The sequence below is a fragment of the Vanessa tameamea genome, chromosome 9 (genome assembly GCF_037043105.1).
Source record: "Vanessa tameamea isolate UH-Manoa-2023 chromosome 9, ilVanTame1 primary haplotype, whole genome shotgun sequence".
Lineage (NCBI taxonomy): Eukaryota > Metazoa > Arthropoda > Insecta > Lepidoptera > Nymphalidae > Vanessa > Vanessa tameamea.
The window spans coordinates 12187186-12213796 of NC_087317.1; the positions used below are offsets into that span (position 1 = coordinate 12187186).

At 32.4% G+C, this 26611-nt stretch overlaps 1 protein-coding gene across 1 annotated transcript; it reads left to right on the top strand.

The window, feature by feature from the left end:
- The first annotated feature begins 307 nt into the window (after positions 1-307).
- Positions 308-25593, top strand: LOC113394889 (uncharacterized). Its single transcript, XM_064215857.1, is given in 27 exon segments — positions 308-424; positions 1343-1528; positions 3899-4030; positions 5823-5952; positions 9837-10036; positions 12257-12383; positions 13064-13200; positions 13874-14018; positions 14356-14513; positions 14590-14634; positions 15066-15167; positions 15276-15661; positions 15945-16157; positions 16240-16537; positions 16616-16867; positions 16939-17282; positions 18728-19001; positions 19425-19598; positions 19779-19868; positions 19930-19987; positions 20060-20175; positions 20778-20986; positions 22155-22227; positions 22456-22522; positions 22704-22830; positions 24124-24284; positions 25470-25593. Coding segments are annotated over 27 exon segments (4443 nt in total). The 3' UTR covers positions 25592-25593.
- The last annotated feature ends 1018 nt before the right edge of the window (positions 25594-26611 follow it).

Genomic DNA, 26611 nt, shown 5'->3' on the forward strand with positions numbered 1-26611 from the left:
CAGATTATTGATTGCGCTGTAAAGGCAACTGACTACACAGCCTAATTATATAAAAATAATTAAAATTACATTAATTTATTAAAAGCAACATTTAGTAATTCCGATAAAAAATTTTATGTCAGTAATGTGTCTAAACGAAACTACATATATAAAATTCGCCTTGATTAAACTGTTAAAAAGGTTTTATTTCAACATAATAACATAATTAATGTCAATGTCACAAAACTGAATACCATTATCAAGTAACTTGCATTAAACAATTTATTTTATAATAAAAATAAATCCGTTAGGTTAATATAATTATATAATGTCGAAGAAAGGCGATATGACAAGACAGAGTATTCTGGTACACCAAGCTGATCCAACCGAATGTCCGTTCCGAGAATTCAGGGATAACGAAATATCTCCAGATTCCTGGGGAATGGTTTGAAATATACTTTTGAATATTTTACACGACACCTTACATCTTCAATACGGTATTTGATATTCGTCATATTCAATTTTTTGCATACCCTATGTTGCATATTTATTTATATTGAATTGACAACCTCCGTGGTCGAGTAGTGTGTACACCGGTTTTCATGGGTACGCTACTCCGAGGTCCCGGGCTTCGATTCCCGACCGAGTCGATGTAGCAAAAGTTCATTAGTTTTCTAGATTGTCTTGGGTCTGGGTGTTTGTGGTATCGTCATTGCTTCTGATTTTCCATAACACAAGTGCTTTAGCTAATTACATTGGGATCAGAGTAATGTATGTGATGTTGTTCAATATTTGTATATATATATATTGAATTTTGACTTACAATATGTTTATATGATTTCACAGAAATCTTTTATGATACGTAAGAAATTCATTGTCCATGAGGAAAGTATTGTGATCAACTATTGACCTAACACTGTTGATTTAATTTTCAATCGATTTACAAGTTTAGGTTCTCCATTCGACCTGTATGTATATAAGTCTGTATGTCCGCTTTTTTTAAAAACAAATGATCCAATTTGGATAGGATTTCATTGATTACTTGCCCTGAGCCTTTTTTTACTCAATGTTTTTATTTTTTTGTGGCGGTTTACAATTTTCTTATTGGCTAAACATCACCAGATCTTCGATGGGGTTGGAGCTTGCCGTTGTTCTCGAATTAAGTTATCCACACCAACTCTTTTTTTTTTTTTTATTACCAATAAATTTATTATTATATGATGTTGTGTTTTCTGAAAGTCTTATAATTTCTCTAGTAATGTGAAATTAATGTCGTGATGAAAATTGTTATTGACAAAAGCAAAAAGTAACCATTATTACTGATTAATTTCTATCATTTCTAAGCTGGGGCATTTTTTCCAAGGGTCCAGCTGCTTTCCGGGCAAGTCATTTTCTTAGCAAGACATCTGCAAAATCAACGGCTGATATGCTATGGGTTGATGATCAGACTCAACCTTTACCAAAATCGGCGAGACAGTACCTACATGGGTGGATCAGAGCTGAAGATCTAGCTAGTCGACGCTGGGATGCTGAAATTGTTGTATTCGAAGTAAGCGCCTGAATTAGTAGCTGAGTAGTAGTAGTTATTAAAATTTTTATATTTTAAATATCATATTATATACTAAAGTATATAATAATACTATATAATCTTATTAGACGACCTCCGTGGTCGAGTAGTGTGTACACCGGTTTTCATGGGTACGCCACTCCGAGGTCTCGGGTTCGATTCCCGACCGAGTCGATGTAGAAAAAGTTCAATAATTTTCTATGTTGTCTTGGATCTGGGTGTTTGTGGTACCGTCGTTACTTCTGATTTTCCATAACACAAGTGCTTTAGCTACTTACATTGGGATCAGAGTAATGTATGTGACGTTGTCCACAAAAAAAAAAAAAAATCACACAAATCTTTATATTTTTTCTTTTTTTATTTATCCTGTATTTATTCACTACCTGCGACGTGACGTACGTACTGACTGGCGACCACAGAATACCAGCGTTGAAACTCATTTTACAATGATTTCAACATAAGCTGACTGGTTTACCGATTTGGGCATCACATTCTCTGTGTCTTTTGTTATTTTGTATGTATATATTTCTATGATCTGTAAAATGTGTATGTCCAAATAAAGATTTTTCGATTGATTGATTGATAAAGTAAAATATTACTAAATATTTTTGCACTTATAAAGTATAATCTAGCATCTTAAAGCAGACTTAAAAAACTGAACGTTGACAAACTTTTCATGAATATAAGAAGCGAGGTGAACTTATAATATCTAGTTTTCGACATCAAAGTCACCTCTCTTGTCTCCTTCCTTGGCTTGGGTTCCTGATTCTATAACGAAGTCTCGAAAAGATTTTTACATTTTCGAGTATAAATTTCAAGTTTTTTGTATAATATTTTTGTTATAAAAATATTTTAAATTAATTTATTCTGTATAAAATTTACATTAAATCACATTAAATTATACTAAATTAATACAATGTTCAAAAATAAACTGACGGAGCATGTAAGTGTTAAGCGTCTAACCGATTCTTTTAGGTAGAACCTACAGACCTGATATTTTGAATCAGTTAAAACACTAATTTACTTGATTTATAAGCAAACTATTAATTTTTTTATAAGTTACGTCTTTCATAATAAAACCACCGGTTTCTGAAAGGATGAACACAATGAGATTAGCTAATTGTAACAAAATAACCAGTCATTTATTGTATGATTTGCTACGGACTAATATAAAATATCCACGTTTCACAAACTGGAAGTAAACCAAAATGTCGGCAATACACAGCCAATAATTATACATTTATATCATGCCAGTTGTCGCAAGCTTCACTTGCGTTTTAGGGGTTGGTCGTCCCGTGTTAGTTAGCTATGTCCGTCCTTGGAGTTCAAGCTTGCTATATATCAAATGTCATCAAATTCAGTTCGTTGGTTTGGTCGTGAAACAGCAACAAACAGGCAAACAGACAGACTTACTTTCCCATAATATTAATATAAATAAAAATAAAAACCAGAAATTACATTAAAACTCAGTTGGTTTCTTAATCAAGAACCAGTATGTATCAAAGAGGAAGTACGAAAAAGCTAACACAAACCAAACGATGCTGACAGCTAGCGAAATAGCAAGACTAGTAACTATCGAATATCCAACGAGTAACAAAAGTGGGTTCACCCCCGGACAGCTTTTACCCCCGTGTTTATTTCTCTTCAACTTCATACAACAGCACATTTCGTATTCATAGGATACGTATGTTCTTGTCGAGATCCGAAGGAACACTGATAGTTATTGACGTTGGTCGATTTTAAATTCCTAGCAAAATTTAACATATGGAATTTTGATAGGGGTGTGAAAAGACGAGCGTTTGAATTATATTGTATATGATATTTATGAAGAAGATCTTTTTCGCAGTTGTTATTTAATATTATAAAAACCACAAGAAAAGTTTAAGTTTTACGATAGCAACACGGTTAGAGGATGAATACAGTAAATTTCATCCTTTCAGAAATGTATAATTTTATAAAAATATATTGTCTTTGAGTAAAGATAAGAATGATTCTTGAATACTTCAGATCCCAGCAAACACAGCTGAACTATCATGTGCTTAATTTGTATTTATAATTCATCTCGTGCTCAGCGAAGTGAAATATCGCAAAAAAAACTTGCACGTTTCGGTTGTTAATCTGCCACATGTGTTCCAACCCACATTGGAGCAGCGTTACAGAATTGGCTCCAAACCTACTCCTCGAATCGAGACACTTAACTCAGCAACCCATGTATATACAGGCTGAATTTTTTACCTTTAATTGAGAATATTTAGTTTTAAAAATAATAGTCAATAAAACTTCTTTTTTTTTTGACGAGCTCTTGAAAGGCATCGATACAACATTTAAAGTAATCCAATGATGTATTTCCAGGATAACGGTAATAGTGGTAAGATGGCAATCACGGACATGCAGTTAAGTCATGCACAGGTCCTGCTGAGGTCTTCGTACTGCAGACGAGTATTGGGCATATGCTACATGCTTGAACGAGTTGATGGTTTGATTGTTAGTATATATTGTATAAAAATTATCATCTAAAGGTCAGCTATAAGATGTTGGACAATCAAGGAGAAATAGCATAACCAAATCAAATCGGATTATTCTTTATTAAATATTCAAGTAGGCTCATAAAAACACTTTTGAATTAATTGTAAAACTACAATAGAAGATCTACTAAGACCAGAAAATCGTTACAAAATTAGTTTCCAATTATAATTCGTATAATTTTGTCATCAACCCTATTTGGATTGTTATGCTACTTGGATTTTTTTTTTTTTTGATTAATGAAAAGTATAGAAACATCTGTAACTTTTTTTTTTTTTATTAAAATACACACAAATTAAAATACCGTATCAGCTTAAGTCTGTTTTCAACGTTTTACGATCAAGACGAGCATCGAATGACTTTGTTTCCTACGCAAACCTTCGCAGACCGTATTCCATTAAAATGACAATTCTATTTTGAATCAACTTGGATATTTTTTTTCTGTTACTACGGAAATAAAATAAATCACTAAAAATAATCGTAATTTTTTATCGTTCTTCCGTTCCGTTTTATCAGATATTCTTAGTAAGGAAATAGCAATTTATCGGATTTCGCTAATTTTCTACGGAGAAAGAATTCGAGCTTAGATTGCAATATTGTCTGTATATAAAATCTTTCCCTAATTAATAATCTTCGTTTCATTTCATAAATCCTGCATTTTTCTTTTGTGAACTGCTTTTGTACTTTCATTTGAATAAAGAACAATATTTTATCGTTAAACACAAAAACGCAAAGCATTTATAAGGTCGACAGTTGGATAAAGGCAATTTTATTTAAAGACGATATAGAAGTATAACTTCGCATAAATTTTAACCGTACAAAGTCAGAACCCGATTAATTAATGTTATGTTAATATACTTTATTGTACACCAAAAACGTAGAATACAGAAATCTTAGAACGGATCACAAAAGAAAAAAAAATAGAAATAATGCTAAAAATAAAAACAAATATTTGATGTGTAACAACGGACGGACTTATGGCTAATTAGCCATTTCAAAGAGCCGATATGGCCCAGTGTTTAGAACGCGTGCATCTTAACCGATGGTTGCGGGTTCAAACCCAGGCAAGCACCACTGAATTTTCATGTGCTCAATTTGTGTTTATAATTCATCTCATGCTCGGCGGTGAAGGCAAACATCGTGAGGAAACCTGCATGTGTCTAATTTCAACGAAATTCTGCCATATGTCTATCCACCAACCCGCATTGGAGCACAGTGGTGGAATATGCACCAAACCTTCTCCTCAAAAAGGAGAGGAGGCTTTAGCCCAGCAGTGGGAAATTTACAGGCTGTTAATACAATAAAAAAATGCAAAAAGCCATCTCATCCAGAAAATTTGATAAGAAATTCAAAAAGCATATCACATCCTGTGATTACACATCAATATATACATATGCATCATTGTGATTAGATATTCCCTCTGGTAATAAATATTAGCAAATGTTAGCCTACCTTTCAACTAACCTATCTCTGGATATAATATTTGGAATGCCTACCTACCTGGAACCTGACGTATTTACGAAAATGTAATAACCGAGCCGAATTATGCATGATACGCTAACAAACATACATGAAATGTTTTATATGGTGACCGTGTGTTTCACTTTCAATGACGTCACACTCAAGATTAGGGTCATTTCCACCGATGACAAAATTAGTTAACCAGTTGTGTCGTTAGCTCGGTAAAACGCACTTGATGTTTACAAATAAAACCTGTACCGATGGTTATGTGGACATTTATCAATTTGTTTAGGTTGAACATCAATGGGAGAACTTCGTTTTCAACATGCCACCCGAAGGTTGGAGGTCACGTTACCACATCTATTCGCCAGGTATCAAGCCTGGCGGTGGTCTGCAGCATCGACCGACTTTATCAAAAAATGGTAACTATATTCGCATACGAAATGGTACATCAAAATTAAAATCAAAATCAAAATATACTTTATTCAAGTAGGCACTTCTTCACAAGCACTTGTGTATTGTCATTTAACAAACTATTTTAAGAAAAGCTACCACCGGTTCGGAATGTAGATTCTACCGAGAAGAACCGGCATGAAACTCAATAGTTACTCTTTTTCAATATCTAAAAATACAGTCATGTTAGTTAAATACAATTATATATGTATGTTATGTCTCCTGCCTGGAAGTCAACGAGCATTAACTCCACGCTTTTTTATCATCTATACAATCTTGTATCGAATAAAATGCCTGCTTTACGGATGTATTTTTTTCATATCTATTTGAGATTTATTAAAGACTTCGACATTGTTTTTAGAACGAAATTCTTGAATGTGCCTTATAGTGGAGTGAAATGGCTGAAATCGTTACATAAGGAAAAAACGTTATGCTCTTCTAGACGACTCTTCCCTCTCGTTCTATTTCTATTCAATATGGTTTTATTTAACATTATTCATACCCATTTCTGTTATTGTTGACATTCACACGGGATTTTTAATAACAATTTTGTCACTGTCATTGAATTATACTCAAACTTTGTTTATTTATTGTATTGTTTCTGTTACATTAGCAGCCTGTAAATTTCCCACTGATGGGCTAAGGCCTCTCCCTTTCAGGGGAAGGTTTGGAGCATATTCCACCACGCTGCTCCAGTGCGGGTTGGTGGAATGCACATGTGGCAGAATTTCGTTGAAATTAGACACATTAAGGTTTCCTCACGATGTTTTCCTTCACCGCCGAGCACGAGATGAATTATAAACAAATTAAGCACATGTAAATTCAGTGGTGCCTGCCCGGGTTTGAACCCGAAATCTTCGGTTAATATTCGTTGATATTCGTTCCAACCTACACCCACGACACCTCTATTTTTTTATTTTAAATAATATTTCACCACAGTGTTTTACTACAGTTTGGTATTCAACACTAACCTTATCACAGTCATGATACTTCTAATATAATTCGTAATTTGCCTCGAATGTATATAATTCGCTCGCACGAGGTCCATACATACATAGGAGCCTGTGGCACCAGAATAATTTAGTAACTCCTGCTTGTTTTGAAAAACCCGAGCTTCTTACTCACAACTACCAGACAGAAGAAACACCGAGGACCCATAATGCATTTAGTTATACACAATAATATCTCCTGCTAAATTGCCTTTAAGATTTGCCGACATAGCCGAATACTTTTAGAAGTACAATTCACACTGGTCATTGGACGATTTCTCATAAATATAAAGTGTAACTTTATTTCTCAAGGCAATTTTAGTTTGCTGTTTTGTAAGACAAGTGTTTTAGTTGTTAAGGATAGCATACCTTAGCGACAAAGTTTCGTAAGTCGAGAAACTGACTTCGAAGTCGTTCCGATCAGCGTCACGTGTGTTTTCTTACTTAAATGTTTTATTGCTTTCAACTTTCTACATAAAAGTATTGCTTTTAAAATGGCAGGTTTATATTATATTGCTTGTTATTAGTGTTGCTTTTATTAGATCAGTATTCAAATAAAATATTTAGACGTAATATGTCACGATAGTCGCCCTCAGTTCAATCGAAAAATAAATAATTTTATTTGTGCTTAATTATAATTTTATGGTTTATCTTATTGGTTTTATTAATTATTATTTATTATATAATAGTTAAAAAATGTATTATACTTCTCATTTTTACTTATGTTAATTTATATTTTGAATACATACATTGTGTAATATTATATTGCATGGTGAGACTACCTGTAAATAGTAGAACTTTTGCCTTGATATTTTTAAATGTAATTTATTTTTTATTTTGGATGTAATATTGTATCTACTGTTAGTTGTCCTAATTAAAATAAAATAAAATTAGATTATTTGGACTTTATTCGACACACGAATTAAGAAACGGCCTCGACTCACCCTTCAAAGCAGAACATAACAATACCAAGTATATAAAGTGTATATACCAGTATAGATCTTGTGGAATTTCGAAATATGTGTTTTCGTCGAGAATAAATAAATGGGCTTGTAATATATAAAATAAAGTCCGACTAAAATAATAAGAACTCAGAACATCGAACTAGCATAAATATAAGCTAGATTTGCTTTTAATTAGTCAGCTCAACATGTACCTTGACTAACAATGCCTCGCGGTATTACATTCATTTTTGTCCATGTTTGAAAGATAAATAAATAATGTTGATCAGATCTTTATTTTTGTTTCTTTATTATATCTCACGGTTGCCTGGAAGACATCGCTGTCTTAGTGATTAGACCGTCTCATGTACGCCTTTCTGGTCTGTATTTAATGTCTAAGTTAATCGGTATACGATAAATATATCTTAGTCTTCCTTCAGTCCTCCAGCGTACCTCCTTACCCACCCATGCCCCCCGTTTCGCCTCACCTTGTCCTCGCTTCGCGTATTCGCTTTATGGTTTGCAAGATCAGTTGGCGTTTATGATTATTGCTCTTTGAGCGTGAAGTTATACAACCTTAATAAACTGAAAAAAGCTAAAATATTTTATCAAATAATATATTGAATAATAATATATCCGACTTTTTGTAATGTTTGTTTGAACGCGCTAATTTTTTCAAGAATTTAAATTAGTTGTACTTGAATCACGCAAAAAGTTGGTACTTATCTGCTCGATTTGAATATTATGATAAATTTTATTCGAAGGACGGACATGGTCTTAAATCTTGTTTGTAATTTGAATATTATTTTTGAATATAGGTTATTAAAATGTGTGGGCTACTGTGCAGTGAGTAAGAAAAAGCATTGTAAGCGGTGTGTTGCGGTGAGGTGAAGAGGGGGTATCGATGGTAGTAAAATTTTCAGTTGATACGGGGAAACAAAATAATAGATTCTTGGAGTTGTATTGTATATAAAGCACTATACTTTTAGTAGTTAAATAATATTATGTTCATATAATCAGTCGCATGTATAAATATATTTTAGATTATAATTTCAAAATTGGCGCAAAATGGATGAGATATAATTTGGAGAAAAATGAGTCTGAATCGAATGATAAAAATTAAATTAAATTCAACTAGACGTTGCCCGGGGGACAGATGTTAATAACATCGTCGTTATATCGATTCGTGATAAGCGAAGTTAGAAATAAATACGAAGATTTCATAATATTTTTAATGATCATTTTGAATACAAAGAACTCTTATTAAAACATAAATATATTTAATTTTCTATCGTTATCGTTAAAAATGTTGAGAGGATACAATTAGATTAGAGAAATATAATAATATCTCAACTCGGATTTTAATATCACTGCGTCGACAATAATGCTTTAGGAGAACATATTTTTTTTAGTAAAAATATTTGGTATGCAATCTTTTCGTTACAATTAGGAAGGACTTGTTGCATGAATTTTAATATAAAGTCTAATACTATCTAATATTTTACAAAAATTGGTTGCACATTTCTTTTTATTTAATCTATGTCAGTTTCTTGTTATTCAATGGCCGAGATGGCCCAGCGGTTAGAACGCGTGCATCCTAACCGATGATTTCGGTTTCAAACCCGGGCAAGCACCACTGAATTTTCATGTGCTTAATTTGTATTTATAATGAAGGAAAACATCCTGAGGAAATCGGCATGTGTCTAATTTCAACGAAATTCTGCCACATGTTTATTCCACCAACCCGCATTGGAGTACCGTGGTGGAATATGCTCCAAACCTTCTCCTCAAAGGGAGAGGAGGCCTTAGCCCAGCAGTGGGAAATTTACAGGCTGTTAATGTATGTAATGTAATCTATGTTATAATACACTTTGTACATATATTCTGATGGGTAGCTAATGACAAATAAACTATTAATTATAGGTTGCTACCTTGTGCGTCTCTTCTACCTCGGAGCATGGCGTTGCGTTTGGGTCAGCGATCAAGTTCCAGTGGATGCCACAGACTCCCCTCTCCTACCTTTTTCACCACTCCTGAGCCTTACACTAGCTAAGCCAGGTGTAAAGCAATCGGCGACGGTGACTTCGAATGTGGTCCATCTCTGGCCATTATTGCTTTGTAAGGTAAAAATTTTGTCAGGAAAATCGTTTTAGGTACAAATTTGTGGTTAAGTCGACAGAACTGCTTACCTACTTACAAATTGCTGTATGTCAAGATTGGAGTTTTGTATCTATAAATCGATACTTAAATTAATTAATAATCGGTTAAATAATGTTCTCATGATCTATTCCGGCTTCGAAGGCTGAAAGATAAACAACTAATGCGTGTTTAATCACAGTTGCACTCTCTATTCCCGCAACTTTAATAGTCTGTTACGTAAATGTTACCTGAGAATGATTTGAAATATTAATAGTCGCGGTAGTATCCAATTTCTGAACTACGTGTTGAGATTATTTTTCTGATAAGTTGGATATCTTTCATTGGATCGACCAAAGATCCGATCCCCGAATTTATCTGCAATTTTCGAAGCTAAATTAAATCAATAGACCAACCAGCTAGACATATTATAGTTACAAAACAGCCCTCTATTCTTATAACCGTTATTGTGACTGTAGACTTTGGCATTGTAAGACTTAAAAAGTAAATTAATTAATATTTTCTATGAATAAGCTGATATTTTATTTTTGTCAAAAATGTATACAAGAAACTTTTTAAAATACGTAAGCATAAAAGGAAGTAAGTCTCTACTGTTACTATCGACATGAACCGTTTCAAAACCGTCGACATTTCCTAAACGAGCCTACTTCGTGATAATCTGTTGTTGCAACAATATCATTCAGCGGTTTACAAATACCGAATATTAACAGTATCATAAAATTATCATGAAATCAAGCTTCAGTTACACAAGCGTTACCCGTTACTTGTTACATTATTTACGTAACTAAGAGCAAAAACACGTGAAAGGTATTCGCTCGTTCTATTTTTTAGAAATATATTTTTTTTATATTTAATTATTTATTTTAAATAGTTTTTTTTTTTAAAAACAATCATCCGTTTTAGTTGTTAGTAATAAGTGCAAAATTGATCGTGTGGATTCGCCCTTAGACCGTTTATAGCGATACTTTCCCAATGCAAATTCCTAAATACCGCAAAACAGTTACAAAGATTTATGGCTGGTAACGAACTTAGACCGATTCCTATTATAATAAAAGATCACTGTTTCTTGTAATATCTTTGATATATAATTCCTAGAAAAGGTTTTATTACAATATTATGTTTTGTTTAAATTAAATAAATAATACTTTGTGGGAGAAAAACGATTATGAGAGCTTTGCTATAGTAAAAACTAGAAGCAAAGTACAAATAATAAAATTCTTAAAAATATATATAGGCTTAAGTTACACAATGATTCAAGGTACATATTACTATTAAATTATTATATATTTATTAAATCATTTTACATAATAAGACAGGTCAATGCACTTGAATTAGTGGATAAGTATTTTCATGAATAAGATTTTTGCAATTTCAACTATAAAATTAGTTATTAAATGTGAGAATTGCTTCGTAGCTTACATAATGATAAATAGCCCCGTAACTTCGAACAGTACACCAAGTTATTATAATGGAATCATAAAATATGATCGTCGTTTGTACGTGTGGCTTGTTATATGTTTGTGTGTGTTCTTCTCACTTCATGTAATAAATAAACTAATATATTGATTTTAATATGAAATAATACATCATTACATTACATTACATTAGCAGCCTGTAAATTACCCACTGCTGGGCTAAAGGCCTCCTCTCCGTTTGAGGAGAAAGTTTAGAGTATATTCCAGCACGCTGCTCCAATGCGGGTTGGTGGAATACACATGTGGCAGAATTTCATTGAAATTAGACACATGCAGGTTTCCTCACGATGTTTTCCTTCACCGCCGAGCACGAGATGAATTATAAACACAAATTAAGCACATGAAAATTCAGTGGTGCCTGCCTGGGTTTGAACCCGAAATCTTCGGTTAAGGTGCACGCGTTCTAAACACTGGGCCACCTCGACTCTCTAAATATATCAATAATTACAAAATAGTAACACGGCTCTTATATTAAATACGAATTTCAATATTAGAATAAAAACATTCACATTATAATCAATCTTTATCTTAGCTGTTGAACTAAGAAAATTATCATACAACGTAAAATCTTTATTCTAGCATCGTCCGAAAACTGTTTTATTATTTTGGACCGAATGTAAAAAACATTTCCATTCCATTTTGACTCGAGTGCCTGTTTTCATAAAACATTCGTGGCGCGTGAATGTTTAATTGCTAATCAAAATTGAACAGGCGCTGTTAAAACTGGCTGCGCCTGACATGAATTCTGACGATACCGACTGTGAAGATGAATTGATGCTGGATTTTGATATACTTCACGCCTTAACGGGTTCGATGGACTTGACTTACAAAATTGCGGGTGAGATTGATCCTACTCATTAATCATTAAATATCTTTAATTATAATTTATAGGTACTATCAGGAATGATTTAACGAATATAATCATGCAACCGCGTACCTTTATCATATTTGAATGTATTTCTGCTGTTTTTAAGCTAACTTAATATTATTTTCCCTCGTTTTAATTTATGTAAATACTTTCATAATGGTTTGTAAATATCATAAAATCAAAAAAATCCTTCTTGGGGCAAGGTATCGGTTTCTATAGTAAAATTCGACAGATATTTTTAACATTGCCGATTCATAAATTCAAACCATTCTTAAAAATACTTTAATAAAAAAGCATTTTATTCAATACAAGATTATAAAGGTGATAAATAAGTGTGGAGTTAATTCTAGTTGGAAGTCAAAAGGCAGCATATACTATGTACAGAATACAATATAATTGTATTTAACTCATAGCTTTGTATTTTAAATGTTGAAAAATAATAACTACTGAGTTTCTTGTCGGTTCTTCTCGGTAGGATCAATATTCCGAACCGGCGGTAGCTTCACTTAAAATAGTTTGTAAACTGATGATTCAAAAGTACTTGTAAAAGCCTACTTGTATAATGTATATATTGATATGATTTGATCTGATTTATATACTTATCGAATATAACTTTTTTATTTAATGATGTATTCTTGTTTGGTTCCTAGATCCTCAAAAGTTATGGGATATTTTAATATCAGAGGTACCAGTCTTCACTTGGGACGATGATGATGATACTCTTACAAGCACAGTCAAGTCTAAAAATACAAAGAAACCTACTATAAAGGAAATGACAGTTGTAAGGGTCACATTTTATTAGTTAGTATAGAATCCAGGAAATGTCCCATCGCTGGATATTGGCCTATAATAAAAAGGAAACGGTGATTACTTCACCGTGCTAAGATCTTCACCATAATACATCTTAATAAAAAAAATCCTACTAGATTTTTGAGCGCATCAAATAACTTAATAGAGCCTATCGTAAATATAAGTTCCATGACTCTAGGTCACTTCAACCCCTTGACTATAAAAAACAGTGATTTATTTTTTAAATAAAATTTTGTAAAACCACCATCATAGTACATTAGCAGCCTGTAAATTTCCTACTGCTGGGCTAAGGCCTCCTCTCTCTTTGAGGAGAAGGTTTGGAGCATATTTCACCACGCTGCTCCAATGCGGGTTGGTGGAATACACATGTGGCAGAATTTCGTTGAAATTAGACACATGCAGGTTTCCTCACGATGTTTTCCTTCACCGCCGAACACGAGATGAATTATAAACACAAATTAAGCACATGAAAATTCGGCGGTGCTTGCCTGGGTTTGAACCCGAAATCATCGGCTAAGATGCATGCGTTCTAACCACTGGGCCATCTCGGCTCTCCCATCGTAGTGTATTCGAGCGTAATGTATTTTATTTTTTATTAATCCTAAATAAATCATCATTTAAAATAGTATTTATATTCTCGAACAAATTAGCGTGCTTCAATGACATCAATTGTAATCGAGGATACAAAGGATCTTCCTCCTTATTCGCTTCCGGGGATAACACCAGGTCATGAAATGAATCTTTTCGTCATGATGGTCAGAGATTTACCGTTGAAGAAACCGCTACCAGAACCCGGTAAATATGAATACAGCTTAATATAATATTCATCGAGTATTAGATATTTATGAACTTTCTATATATTTTAATCAGCTTCACGCTTCAGTTTTATACAGATCAGTAATTCTGTTTTTAAAAAAATTACAATACCACGCATTCATTCGTGAACTAACATTTCGAAATCGTGATTCAAAATGTAAATACATAAATGAACCAAAGGAATACATCATACGTGAGACTTACTTTATACTCATTGACAAATTAAACAAAAGAAATAAGAATAGATCTCAATACTTTTCTAATAAAAATTAGAATGGAATAGTATACTTAATCAACATCATGTGGAATATTCTAGATGTACCATTATGGAAGACGTATCGTTGGATCGACTGGGCACGCAAACATGGTCTGTATGAGGCTTACGATTGTCCACGAACAAGATTCTTAAAAGTAAATGGACTTCTGAAAATGTCCTATGCACCTCACTTGTTAGATATTCAGAGTACAGAATCGGTAATTTTGCTTTTAACATATTTATATTTTTTATAGCCTTACTGCTATGATTAGTTTAATGTCTCCTTATTTCTAGATTACCTATCAATTCAGAGAAGAGCATGACAAATCCGTTCCACCGGTAAAGTCTCATTCAATTAAACCTTAACAGTACTTTATTCTCAGTGGATAAGAAATGGTATAATTTGTAAATTGTAATTAGTTTTATAGAATTCGTGAATGGTAATCAAATTAATTTAATAATTGTTTATAATTTAATTAAATTGGAAGCAAGTATGATTAATTTAATGCAACTCTATCTACACGTTGTTTGTCTACTGGACATATTGTTCGTCTTTTATTTTTCCTTTTTGCTTGATTTTTGATTTGTTTATTTAAATTTTGATGACTTTTGGTAACGTTTGCTTTTTTGCTCTTTTAATGTACTGTTTATTATTGGAAATTTTATTGATTTATACATATGTAGTCTTCATTTAATTTATTGTCATTGTACTGTTAGTTTCTTAAATGATAAATGTATTGATAAGATTAAATAATATTTATACTTTTAAGAACAAAAAAGCAGCGAAGGACGTAAATAGATCGACAACAGCAAATACAGTGGTACCCCAGCAAACGAAAGAAGAATTACGTCTATGGATCCAATATAATTCGGTAACTTTAGCAATAAATATTATTATTAGTGATTTACGGTGATTTTTTTTTCATAAAATAATTGTAATACGTATATCATCATTAATACCAAAAATCTATTGATTTCAGATCCAAAAATTGATTAAATACGTTAATATCCTATATTTCCCGTCAATGTATTGTTTCACTTCAGTAGCCAGTAGCCCACCTATAAGGGTAACTAAAGCAGCACCAAATAAAGCTCTGGATATACCAGCGCCAAAATTTGCACCTCTTTACCTTCAAATAGATGGACCTGATGAGAATATCCTTAGAATTACACTAAACATGCTACATCCGAGGGTTCTACTTAACTGCGGTGTACCATTATTAGATTATATTGAACCAGCTTATTTAGTATTACAAGTTTTTGAATGGTTTGTCGACTGTGATGTACCAAAGGTGAAGGCTTTTATTGAAACTAGAGGTTACGAATCAGTTGAAATCACGCTACCGCCGGGGAGACATTATTGCAGGTATTATAAATAAGACTATTTAAAAGATTTCACTAGCCATTATTATAAGGCTGCAGATCCCGATGGATTCAATCACGGAGTCAGAAACAAAAATTTACCAAAATAGGTCATTGATCATCAAAAATAGTTTACCCGATCAATAATAAGACCTGAAGATTTTTATTTTTTAAATGTTTCATTGCAGTTATTGTTTTATAACAGTTTTTAATACCTTAAGCTAATAAAATTATGACTTAAGTACTCATTTGACTGGATTTAACTAGTACTTTTATGTATTGTACAGGATATGGATACATTCTAGCTTAAACTGGCACGCTATGCTTTTAAGCGAATCTTCACTATTACTTGGTAGACGCGACGTCATTCAATGTGCTGCGGTAAAAGAATGTCCATGGGCAGCACGTTTCCTAACAAATCTTGGTTCTGCGTTTTCTAATTGGATACGAATAAGCAGATCAATGATGAATATGTCAATAAATGATAGAGAATTTTATAGGTTAGTTTTCTAACATTCTACTGAATATAACTATTATTTTTATTAATTTGAAATTAACTACTAATTTAAATGGGTATTATAGATCATACCAACCAGATTTGGAATGGATTTCAGAAATTGTTGGTTATGATAAAGCTTTATTGCACTGGATGTTTAGACAGGCATTACAATCTTTGTTAATTAAGAAGCTCCAACCAACTGAATTTAGAGCAGTATGTACGGTTTTAAGACAATACTTTTGTGATCCCGACTTTGGAATGCAAAAAAAACCCTTACCTCCAAAATCTTTGGCGGATATTGATCGTTTAGATCCATGTGACTGTGTTTTACCTGAAACTGAAGAAATTGAAATATTTGACGATCAATTGCTAGAAGAACAAGTGGTAGTTGATTTTTTTTTTTTCTTTTTTTGTACTGCGTAATTTATTTGTATTAATAATCTATAAACCACTTTTTAGGACGAACAAGAGAAATCTCTTGTAGATCAAGAAATTATGGATCAACTATTAACAGCACCAGAACCTCCAATCGTTTCACAAGTCTGTGAACTCGCAACAGAAGAACTCCCATGTGGACTATTAAAAGCAGAGAGATTGAAAATTATTAGGAAACATGAAGCAGCCTCTATCATCCAAGCTCACTGGAGAGGCACTTGGGCTAGAAAAAATTTAACCGATCATGTTGCTATCACTCCAGATATTTCTAAAGCAGTAAGATACTTGTAATTAAATTTACAAATAGTTTACTGTTAATTTAAATTAGACTAGTTGATATATTTTAGATAATGGAAAATGCTTTTGGTAATTTGGAAGCCTTATCAGCTTTGATGAATGAATTCTTTGCAATGTATCCTGGAGCAAAAAGCGCTTACTCGGTCGCTTCAGCTCTCAGTGGTGTTTATGGACTGAACCAATATAATGGAACGTCACCAATAACTCCGAAATGCAAATGGATCCCATATTTTCAAGGAGTTTTTAACTGTCATGCTCCAGTCAAAGTGCACTTAGATGTTTATAGTACACTCCAGCATAGTATATTAGCTGTTTATAATAATGATAATGGAGAACAGCTGCCGCAAGCGTATAATGAACATATTACTTTTAATTTTGAACCAAATGAATACGGGTAAGATAAGCAATTCCATATAAAACTCGATAGATATTTTATTTTATAGCACAACCTGTCCTACAAACGTTAAATTAGGTTTTAGCAAAATGTCGTTTTGGTTAATATACTTCTATTTGGTGGTAGGACTTTGTGCAAGCCCGTCTGGGTAGGTACCACCCACTCATCAGATATTCTATCGCCAAACAGCAGTACTCAGTATTGTTGTGTTCCGGTTTGAAGCCAGTGTTACTACAGGCACAAGGGACATAACATCTTAGTTCCCGAGGTTGGTGGCGCATTGGTGATGTAAGGAATGGTTAATATTTCTTACAGCGTCATTGTCTACGGGCGGTAGTAACCACTTACCATCAGGGGACCTATTCGCTCGTCCGCCTATCGATGTCATTAAAAAAAAATACACATTAATATAATTTATACAAGTGTATCAAGCCCATTTTATTCTACGAGTAGAACACTCATAAACTAATTATCACTATGCAGCAAAACACTATCTCATAATGTGAGCTTAATTTGTAGATACGAGTATACCAGTTAAAATGTAATTAAAGCCGGTATTGCCAATAAATATTCATGAAATTGCAATTTGATCTCTTTCTACAGTAATTTCATTTAATATTTTTCCTAATATTGCACATCTAAAAGTTTCATTAAAACTTTTCACTATTAAACTTAAAATTATAAACAAACATTAATAATATATAATTATTTTAAAACGTCTAGCTTTTAAATTTAGTAATCATTTCTCTTATAACATCTTAATCTGTATTATTTATGTCTTGAGATAAAGCGTTGTGCAAAATTAAAATGAGAATCTCATTAATGCCTTGACATTTTATTGTGTCCTTACATTATTATTAATATTTTAATTACAAATAACTACTTTTTATGTAATATTTTGTCAACCTTACCTTACCTACCTTTTGATTATTGTTTTATTGAATATTCTATTTGAGAGGCTTTTTCATTTAAAGGCTTGGATTGATCTTGCAAAGTTCACTTATCCTAGCTACTGGACCCTCTCGGATCTTTGATCTACTATAATTTTGTACAAAAAAAATGACTAATCCAAAACAAATAGAAAGTGTATTCAAAATTTTACACAAATAGTCAATATAATTATACCTAATATCTCTAAAGAGATAATTTTAGTTTTTTTTTTTTTTATCATAAAAACTATATAATACAATAATATTATATACCGTAACTGTTAAATTTCTCAGTTGGTTTTGGCATTTGTAGGGTCGTATATAAAATTATAGTTATTTTAATAGTGCTTACGTAGGCCTATATAAACCATCGTTTTTTAGAAGAAAAAAATACGCACCTGACTAAGATCTGCTAAGTTCTTTGAGTATAGTTTTAAAAAAATTAATTACCTAAAATTGTAAAATATAATTGAGGTTTTTATTGTTAAATTTTAGAAAGATTATCTTTTTTAACAGTTACACTATAATGGGTCACGGCTCTTTGAGTCAATCCGCTGGAACCTATTCAGAAGTTTATTGGCAGCTGACTGTTCTCTCATCCATATCTAACACGTTTCACGTTTGCGATAATGATTCTGATCAATGCAAGGAATTACCTTTATCTGCAGCAAGCAAACTGCATATTGATGAAATTTTCATACCCAATAGAAGAAATATTCTTGGTGGAGTACAGATATTAGTAACAAAACACGAGGCAGTTAGCTTTAGAGTTGCTGCAACATCACCTGATGTAAATATTTTAATATGCAATAAAACTCATACTGAAATTGTTATAGTTGAATTTACAATTTTTCATAGTAAATTAGTTCATTAATATATCGATGGTGACGTTTTATTTGTGGTATGATCGATTGCATAAATTTTACTGTGTCAATTATTAGGACTATTAGTATTGGCATAATAGTGCTTCCATGCCAGAAAAGATACGATTTGAAAGTTTTTAAGGCTTTGATAAGAACTCTTTTAACTACAATTGCTGTCGGCTATCTTTACTTGTTGGGACAGTTAAGCTGGCTTCGTATTTAGACGTGTTTTTGCTGTCATTGCGTAGATAACAGACATATATACCTACAATAAAACGCACTATCACAAATCTACCATAAATCCATGAATCATAGAAAACATAAATTTAATTTGACATTTAATTATCTAGTTGGAAATGGAAGCAATTCTACAGACGGTATCATCAGATGGTCAAGTTGATGAATTTGGTAGATGTTCGGGTACTGGTGAATTGTACTGGCCTTATATCAGATTGGAACCGACTCTTTCATCTGAAAATATATCGGCAAGAAAACGTTCCATGTCACATTCGAATTTAGCAACGGTAACGATCATGATAAAACTTTAGTTAAAATATTTTATATAAAGTCCGATGTTTCTTTTGAAGTGAAATTATTTTTATTTAAGAATACACTTAAAATTGTATACTATTTTAGTCTAAGATAACATGATAATTCAGTAATAAAATGATTGACTAATTTCATTGCACACACTTTGTAAACAGATAACCCGAGAATCGGCGTTTTCAAGCGCTCGTTCATTGAAGGTTCCAAAGCAAAAGCAATCTGGTGCCAAGAATAGATCAACAACTAAGGTATAACATAATTATTTGCCTTGTCAAATTATATTCTCAACTTAATATGAATACTTTTCAGATTAAAGACGCGAAAACTCATATAGCACCAAAACAATACTCCATTGAGTAAGTGCTTAGTGAAATTTTATTGTAAAAGTTTGGCAATTGATGTTTACAATATTATTGTTAAAAAATTGACAGAGTGATAGCGCCGAATGGATGGCCGTTAACATTTGCTCAGTGGAAGCGAGTTGACGAGCTAAGAAATTCTCATGAATTTAATAAAGTAGAAGCACCTGCTAAGAAACAGATGACAAGAGAAAAGGTAATACGATTAAATTACAAATGTTTACCAACCAATATATTTGTAATAGCAATTATTGTAAATTTAAATTATGGTAATAATTATATAACATTAAAGGTGATGACTATATTTCGAAAAATATTCAAATGTGCCAAAAAATTCTTTTAGAGTCTTATAGTTTCAAAAACAAAGCTGTACGCTAAATTTCTACTCGGAATTCTATTATCAGATTTTATTTATTTAGGTCGTTACATTTTTGGTATAAAAATGTCCTAAGTCCTTCCTTGGGGTTTAAGTTTGCTTTATACCAAATTTCATCGAATTCGGTAGATTTGTTTGTCTTCGTTTGTAACTGTTCAGAAATAAAAATAAAATCACAACCAATTTATAAAGTCTTTATATATAATTAAATTATAATTCGTAATATAGTAGATGGTTGAGACAGTAAAATCTAAAATAATAAATTAAAATTTCACGCAATATGACCAAATTAATATTTATTGTCCAAAAAATAATAACAACAAATAATAAGCTTTGAAAGGTTATTTAAATTTAATAAATAATTTAATAATAAATAAATAATACTCGTTTTAAAAAAAATAAATTCTATATTACTGAGTCAGGGTGGATCTGCCAAAGAAAAAGAAAAGACGATCTCAATACCAGCCAATCAACCTCAGTTGGGTGACGCTTATGTGGAACTCGAATGCTCTCTGGCTGTAGGAGGAGCTATAGCCATGCGAGACGATATCCGAGATCTTCAGTTTGCAGCGGCACGAAAAGCTTGGGATGCACATGAACATGGGAGAAATTTAAGAGGTGCACAAATTAGGTAAGGAATATAATTTAATCTTTTTCATAATTATATTAAAGAAAAAAAAGCTGTATAATTATGTAAAAATAAGAAAATATATTTACAAAAATTTTACTTAAATTGATTGCCCCCATCTTTTATTGCACTCTGTATAAACACTATATATAGATATCATAAAAAAAAAATCTGAATTTTTATCACTTCTGGTTTATAAATCTAACACTTCGTGTTACAATACAATCAAAAAAAAAATTGTCGAAAATATAACGACACGGTTGCTGATGATCAATCAACATTTTCACTCCCTAATTTTACGGTTTTAAAAATAGATTGAAGCATTTTTTTTAGTCATTATTTTTTATTTCTGAATTACTAACTCAATCTTTATTCATCTTTTAAATCATCATCTATGATCATCATCTACTAAAGTTGTCTGTGTGCGCTTTGTAAAATGTAGCTTTATTTTCGTATCATCATAACATAGTATAAAACAAAGTCGCTTACCTGTCTGTCCCTATGTATGCTTAGATCTTTAAAATTACACAACGGATTTAAAAGTGGTTTCTTTCAGTAGATAGATTTTAAAAATATAGTAGAGAAACACTAATAATTTCAGAGGTCTCTAGTTTAGTCTAAGTGGCCAACGCTGGCTGAACCCTATGACATAGATCAAAATAATGTACTACAGTATTGTAAACCTTAAAAAGGTCTTAAAAAAAATCCGCGATGGTATATGTCATCGCTTAGGGATAACCCACAATAATCATTTTTTATCCCTTACTTTTTACAAGAAATAATGGCATATTATCAAAGCAAATTTAATTTAAATTTAAGCAATACACCCTTAATCCTTATTCAATAAAGTACCTTAAAAACATTTAACATTTAATATAGATCAATATGGCCCTTTATAGCATGTAATTTAAATGAATATTTTCGAAGATATTACACATTTAAAACGCAGGGACATAGCGGTTTGTATTGTCTAACTACTGAAAAACTATGAACGTTGTAAGACATTCTATATTATATTTAGTATCATCATTGCACCCGTGCGAAGCCGGGGCGGGTCGCTAGTAATAACATATTCCTTTTACTGACTGTAGTTGTGTGACAAATAAATAAACTATACATATCTGAAATAAAATATGCATAAAATTTATTAATTGTCTTATTGTATATTTAGAAATAACTTCAGAGCGGAATTTTTGGAAGCTTTGCCACCGCCACCTTCGGAAAGCTCTCAGACCATTCCAGAGGTTAGTGTATTAAAAATACAAAGACTAAACAGTTTTAATATCATTAAATAATTCGAGAATATATTTTCGATTAAGCATTAATTTCGTTTTAGGAATTTTATATTGGAGAAATGGCGGGAGAAGATAAAAGTAAGATTACAGTGATAAATAATATTTTTAAATACTGACGTTCTTTATATAAGTTATTTGGTAAAAAGTGTGTCTGATTTGAAAATAATTTAATCCATATTACGTTTTTCAGAAGAAGAGCCGTGTACTGTACAACAAGGGCCCACCCCAGCCTCAGAAAGTGGACGTAAGTTACTTGACTAAGTAAATAGTACTCAAGTTTAAGTATTTTATTTAACGATATGGCCTAATATACTTTATTAATTATTTAATATTATAAAATTTGCAAGTTTATTTCATATACATTAGTAATTTTCATCAAGCAACAAGATAAGTGATAAATAAAAAAAAAACATGTTCACGTTAAGTTTTAGAAATGTCCGTCGAAAGTGAAGAAGAGGCAAGATACTTGACAATGCCTGAGCTGTTAAAAGACAAATTCATACCGTTGTACTTTGTACCATTTTGTACGAAGGAGATTGATGAGAATGGGAGGTAAACATAATAATAATAATTTTATTTATTTCACACAGAAAACATCTATAAAACTATTACATGATTGCACTATGAGTAAAGACTTAATGTGTAATATAATATGGTCATCAAAAGAAAAACAGGTCGAGTACTGGCTATCCTAGCTAGGCTAAGTTAAATAGCCTGTGTTAAGGATAATCAGTCCTCTCCCCGAAAGTTTAAATAATTAAAATACATTAGAGATCTATCGCCTGGGTATTACAAAACGTATCTTATGTAAAATGTTTATAGGTAAGTAATTCATTAAATTAAAATAGGTAATAATTAAGAGATGTGATATTTTTGTTGTTTTTGTGGGTGCGGGAGTGTTCGTGCGTGTTACTGTATATGCGTGTGCGTGCGTGTGAATAATATGAACTATGAACATAAATATATATTCAAGATTTTTATAAATAGGACTGACAAATGGGCTGATAGTAAGTGGTCATAAACATTGCGAGTGTAAAAAAAAAATGATCATTCCGTATATCATTAACGCATTCTTAATTCTGAATTATCAATCACTTGGAGGTGGGGCTTTGTGCAAGCCCGTCTTGGTAGGTACCACATGCACACAGGAACACTCGAGTAAAATGAATAATGAATATTTTTTACCTTTACCTCGGTTATACAAATAAAACGTTTATATATTATAAGCCTTATGTAGGTTTAAGACGTCAATAGTAAATAATTATAAGTAAGTTAAGTACTCTAGGTTTTCTTAGCGGTAAGACTTTGTGTGAGCCCGACGGTAACATTCGTTATAAGTATTTTCTACCACAAAAGAGCAACTTCTTCTTGCATTGTGTTGTTTAAAGGGAGAGTAGATCAGAGTAACAGGCACAAAGGTCATAACATCTTATCCCAAGGTTGGCAGGTGATGACTAATAATTCTTTCAGTACCAATGCCTATGGGTAGTTGTAATAACTTACCATTGACGACCTTCGTGGTCAAGTAGTGTGTACACCGGTTTTCATGGGTACACCACTCCGAGGTCCCGGGTTCGATTCCCGGCCTAGTCGATGTGGAAAAAGTTTATTAGTTGTCTATGTTGTCTTGGGTCTAGGTGTTTATGGTACCGTCGTTACTTCTGATTTTCCATAACATAAGTGCTTTAGCTACTTACATTGGGATCTGAGTAATGTATGTGATGTTGTCCAATATTTATTTATTTATTTATTACGTGGCCCATTTGCCAGTCCGCCAATCTATGAGGTATAAAAAATATATATGAAATAATAACTAAGTGATTTTTTTTTTCAAAAAATCTACAGCATATTATTAACTCCTGAAATTATGGAAGCTACCAAGAAGAATCGTCATAATAATATCGAAGCAGCATTAGAGCGCATGCGTGAACTACAAGTTTACAACGAAGAACATGTTCTTGGACGGCAGAAGAAAAGATGTCGTCTTCTGGAGAAACTGTTCGTTGGTATGTCTTGCCATGGCTTAAGTACGTGTTCATTAAGATGAACTTATTTTTAAGAGGAGGCTCAAAGGAAAAAAATACAGGAGGTCAAAATTATAGTTATTAATTTTTATGGAAAGTTTTGTTAAGAAAAGGTGTTCCAAACTCAGAAACGATTTGTAACTCTGACCACTTACAATACGACGATGGTGTAGCGGTGAACTTGATCTATAACAATTATTACAATTAAAGGGCTATTGTGTTTATTGTAAATGGTCAAATTAGAAATTCCGACGGTTGGCTGTTGTTGTTGATGGACTAATAAACCATCAATAACTCGAAATAATGTAATAATAGTACTCTTTAAGTTTATATTATAATCTATACTAATATTTTGAATGCGAAAGTAACTCTGTCTCTCCGTTTGTCTGTTCCTTTTTCACGGCTAAACTACTAAAACCGAATTTCGTGAAATTTGGAACGAACCAAGCTTGAACTCCAAGAAAGGAAGGCTTTTATACCTAATACTTAACGACCAACCACTGAAAACGAGAGCAAATCCACGGCCGACAATTAGTACTATGTTTATATATATTATAGAAGTCGTAGTAACATGCTGATGACATTTCTTGCTATTCGGTTTTATTGGACTTGGTGGTAGTGACAGAAAAATTCCAAGCCATTAGTTACAAATATGGCGATACAGCAGGAAGATTAATCGGTTTTATGGAAACTATTAAAGTTGATACTATTTCACACAAGTATATATTTTGCAATCTCCAGGTCCATATATTATATAATGTTGATTTTTTTTAAGTAAGCTTGATTAATTCCACACTTAAAATAGCTCTAGGAGAAGGAACTCTTCAACGGACAACGGCACAGACACGAAATTTTATATACATATAAAACCTTGTTTTTAAAAACTTTTTCCTATTAATTTTTGTTGTCATTGTTCGGTGATGATAAATATTATCTGTAGACTTTCTCTAGTTGTATTTAAGTAATGCTCTGACTTGAACTAACGTATGCTCTTATAAACCACTCAAGTCACAGTTCATGAGAGCGAAAACGTGACAATTCAACTGGTGATAAGCTGAAGGCGCACTTTGCATCTGTCAGAGCTTCAAGCGTTTATTTTTTTTAATTTATTGTAACGTCTAGAGACGGTCAAATGTTTCGGAATTGAAAAACCGTAAATTTCAACAGATTCACAATGGAATCCGGCACTTAATGAAGTTTTAGAGGAACGAGATGACGCGATTGCTCGTGAAGCGCTCAATCGAACGCTTTCGGCTACGAAAAAGAAACAAGAAGGAAAGAAAAAATAAGCCAAACTGAAATAAATATAAAAAACATTGTTGTGTTTTGTTTACTATAGCCAATAACATCTATTGGTGGAATTCTTTTCGAAACTGAAATTGATTGATAATTATCAACTAATGGTTCGCACACAAAACTTCTCGTTTATTCAACAGATTTTTACAAATTTCGAAACCTACGACAGGATTTTTTTATTCAATTTCATTGTAAGCTGATGACGTGTCCTCGCACAATTAACAATTGTTTCTTCTTTAAACAGCCATAGCGCCGCTCTCTACGTGGCCAGTAACTTTTTCCGCTCTCTAAAATTGATTCTTTGTTGAATCATAACAAGTTGATAAACTGCAATCCAAAATCCTCTTTATTTTTCTGCACATCTAAGGCTGGCTCACATTCAAAATGAGACTATAACCGTCAAATTTTTTATGTGCAGCTGTTGTCCTATAATCACTGGGACAAAAATCGGCTTACGCTATTAATATATAAGATTTATTAGCCGTTAACTGCCCGTAGTCTCACCAGCCAGCGATATTATTTATATGAATAATAAAGCGTACATGCATTTTTTATCTTCTTCGTCGATGTACCTTCCCCTTATTGGTAGCAGTGCCATTTCTATGCTCGTCGAGGTCACGAATGCTCGAGTTTATGCACAGTGAGTAAAAAGCTGTTGCCACCGTCGTGAGTGACGCTAAGGGTATATAGTTATGTGACTTTTTATACAGCATGATTTTTATTGTCTAGTTACCAAATTTCATAATATTATGATTATTAAAACATATTCCGATTTTTGAAGAGTATGGTTAGACAACTAATGGGGTCAATTTAACCCGAAAAATATGAAAAAAATGTGGTGCAGTGTAAATTTCCAAGAGACTGAAAACCTTAGGAGCGAAAGTATAAGAATTATTGTATGGTAGACAATTATTGTCGGAACTATTCTTATCAAATAGTTAACCATAACGCAAAAAAATCCAGGAAACCCATTTATGTGATCCTTGCTTAAATTTTATTGTACACATACTATA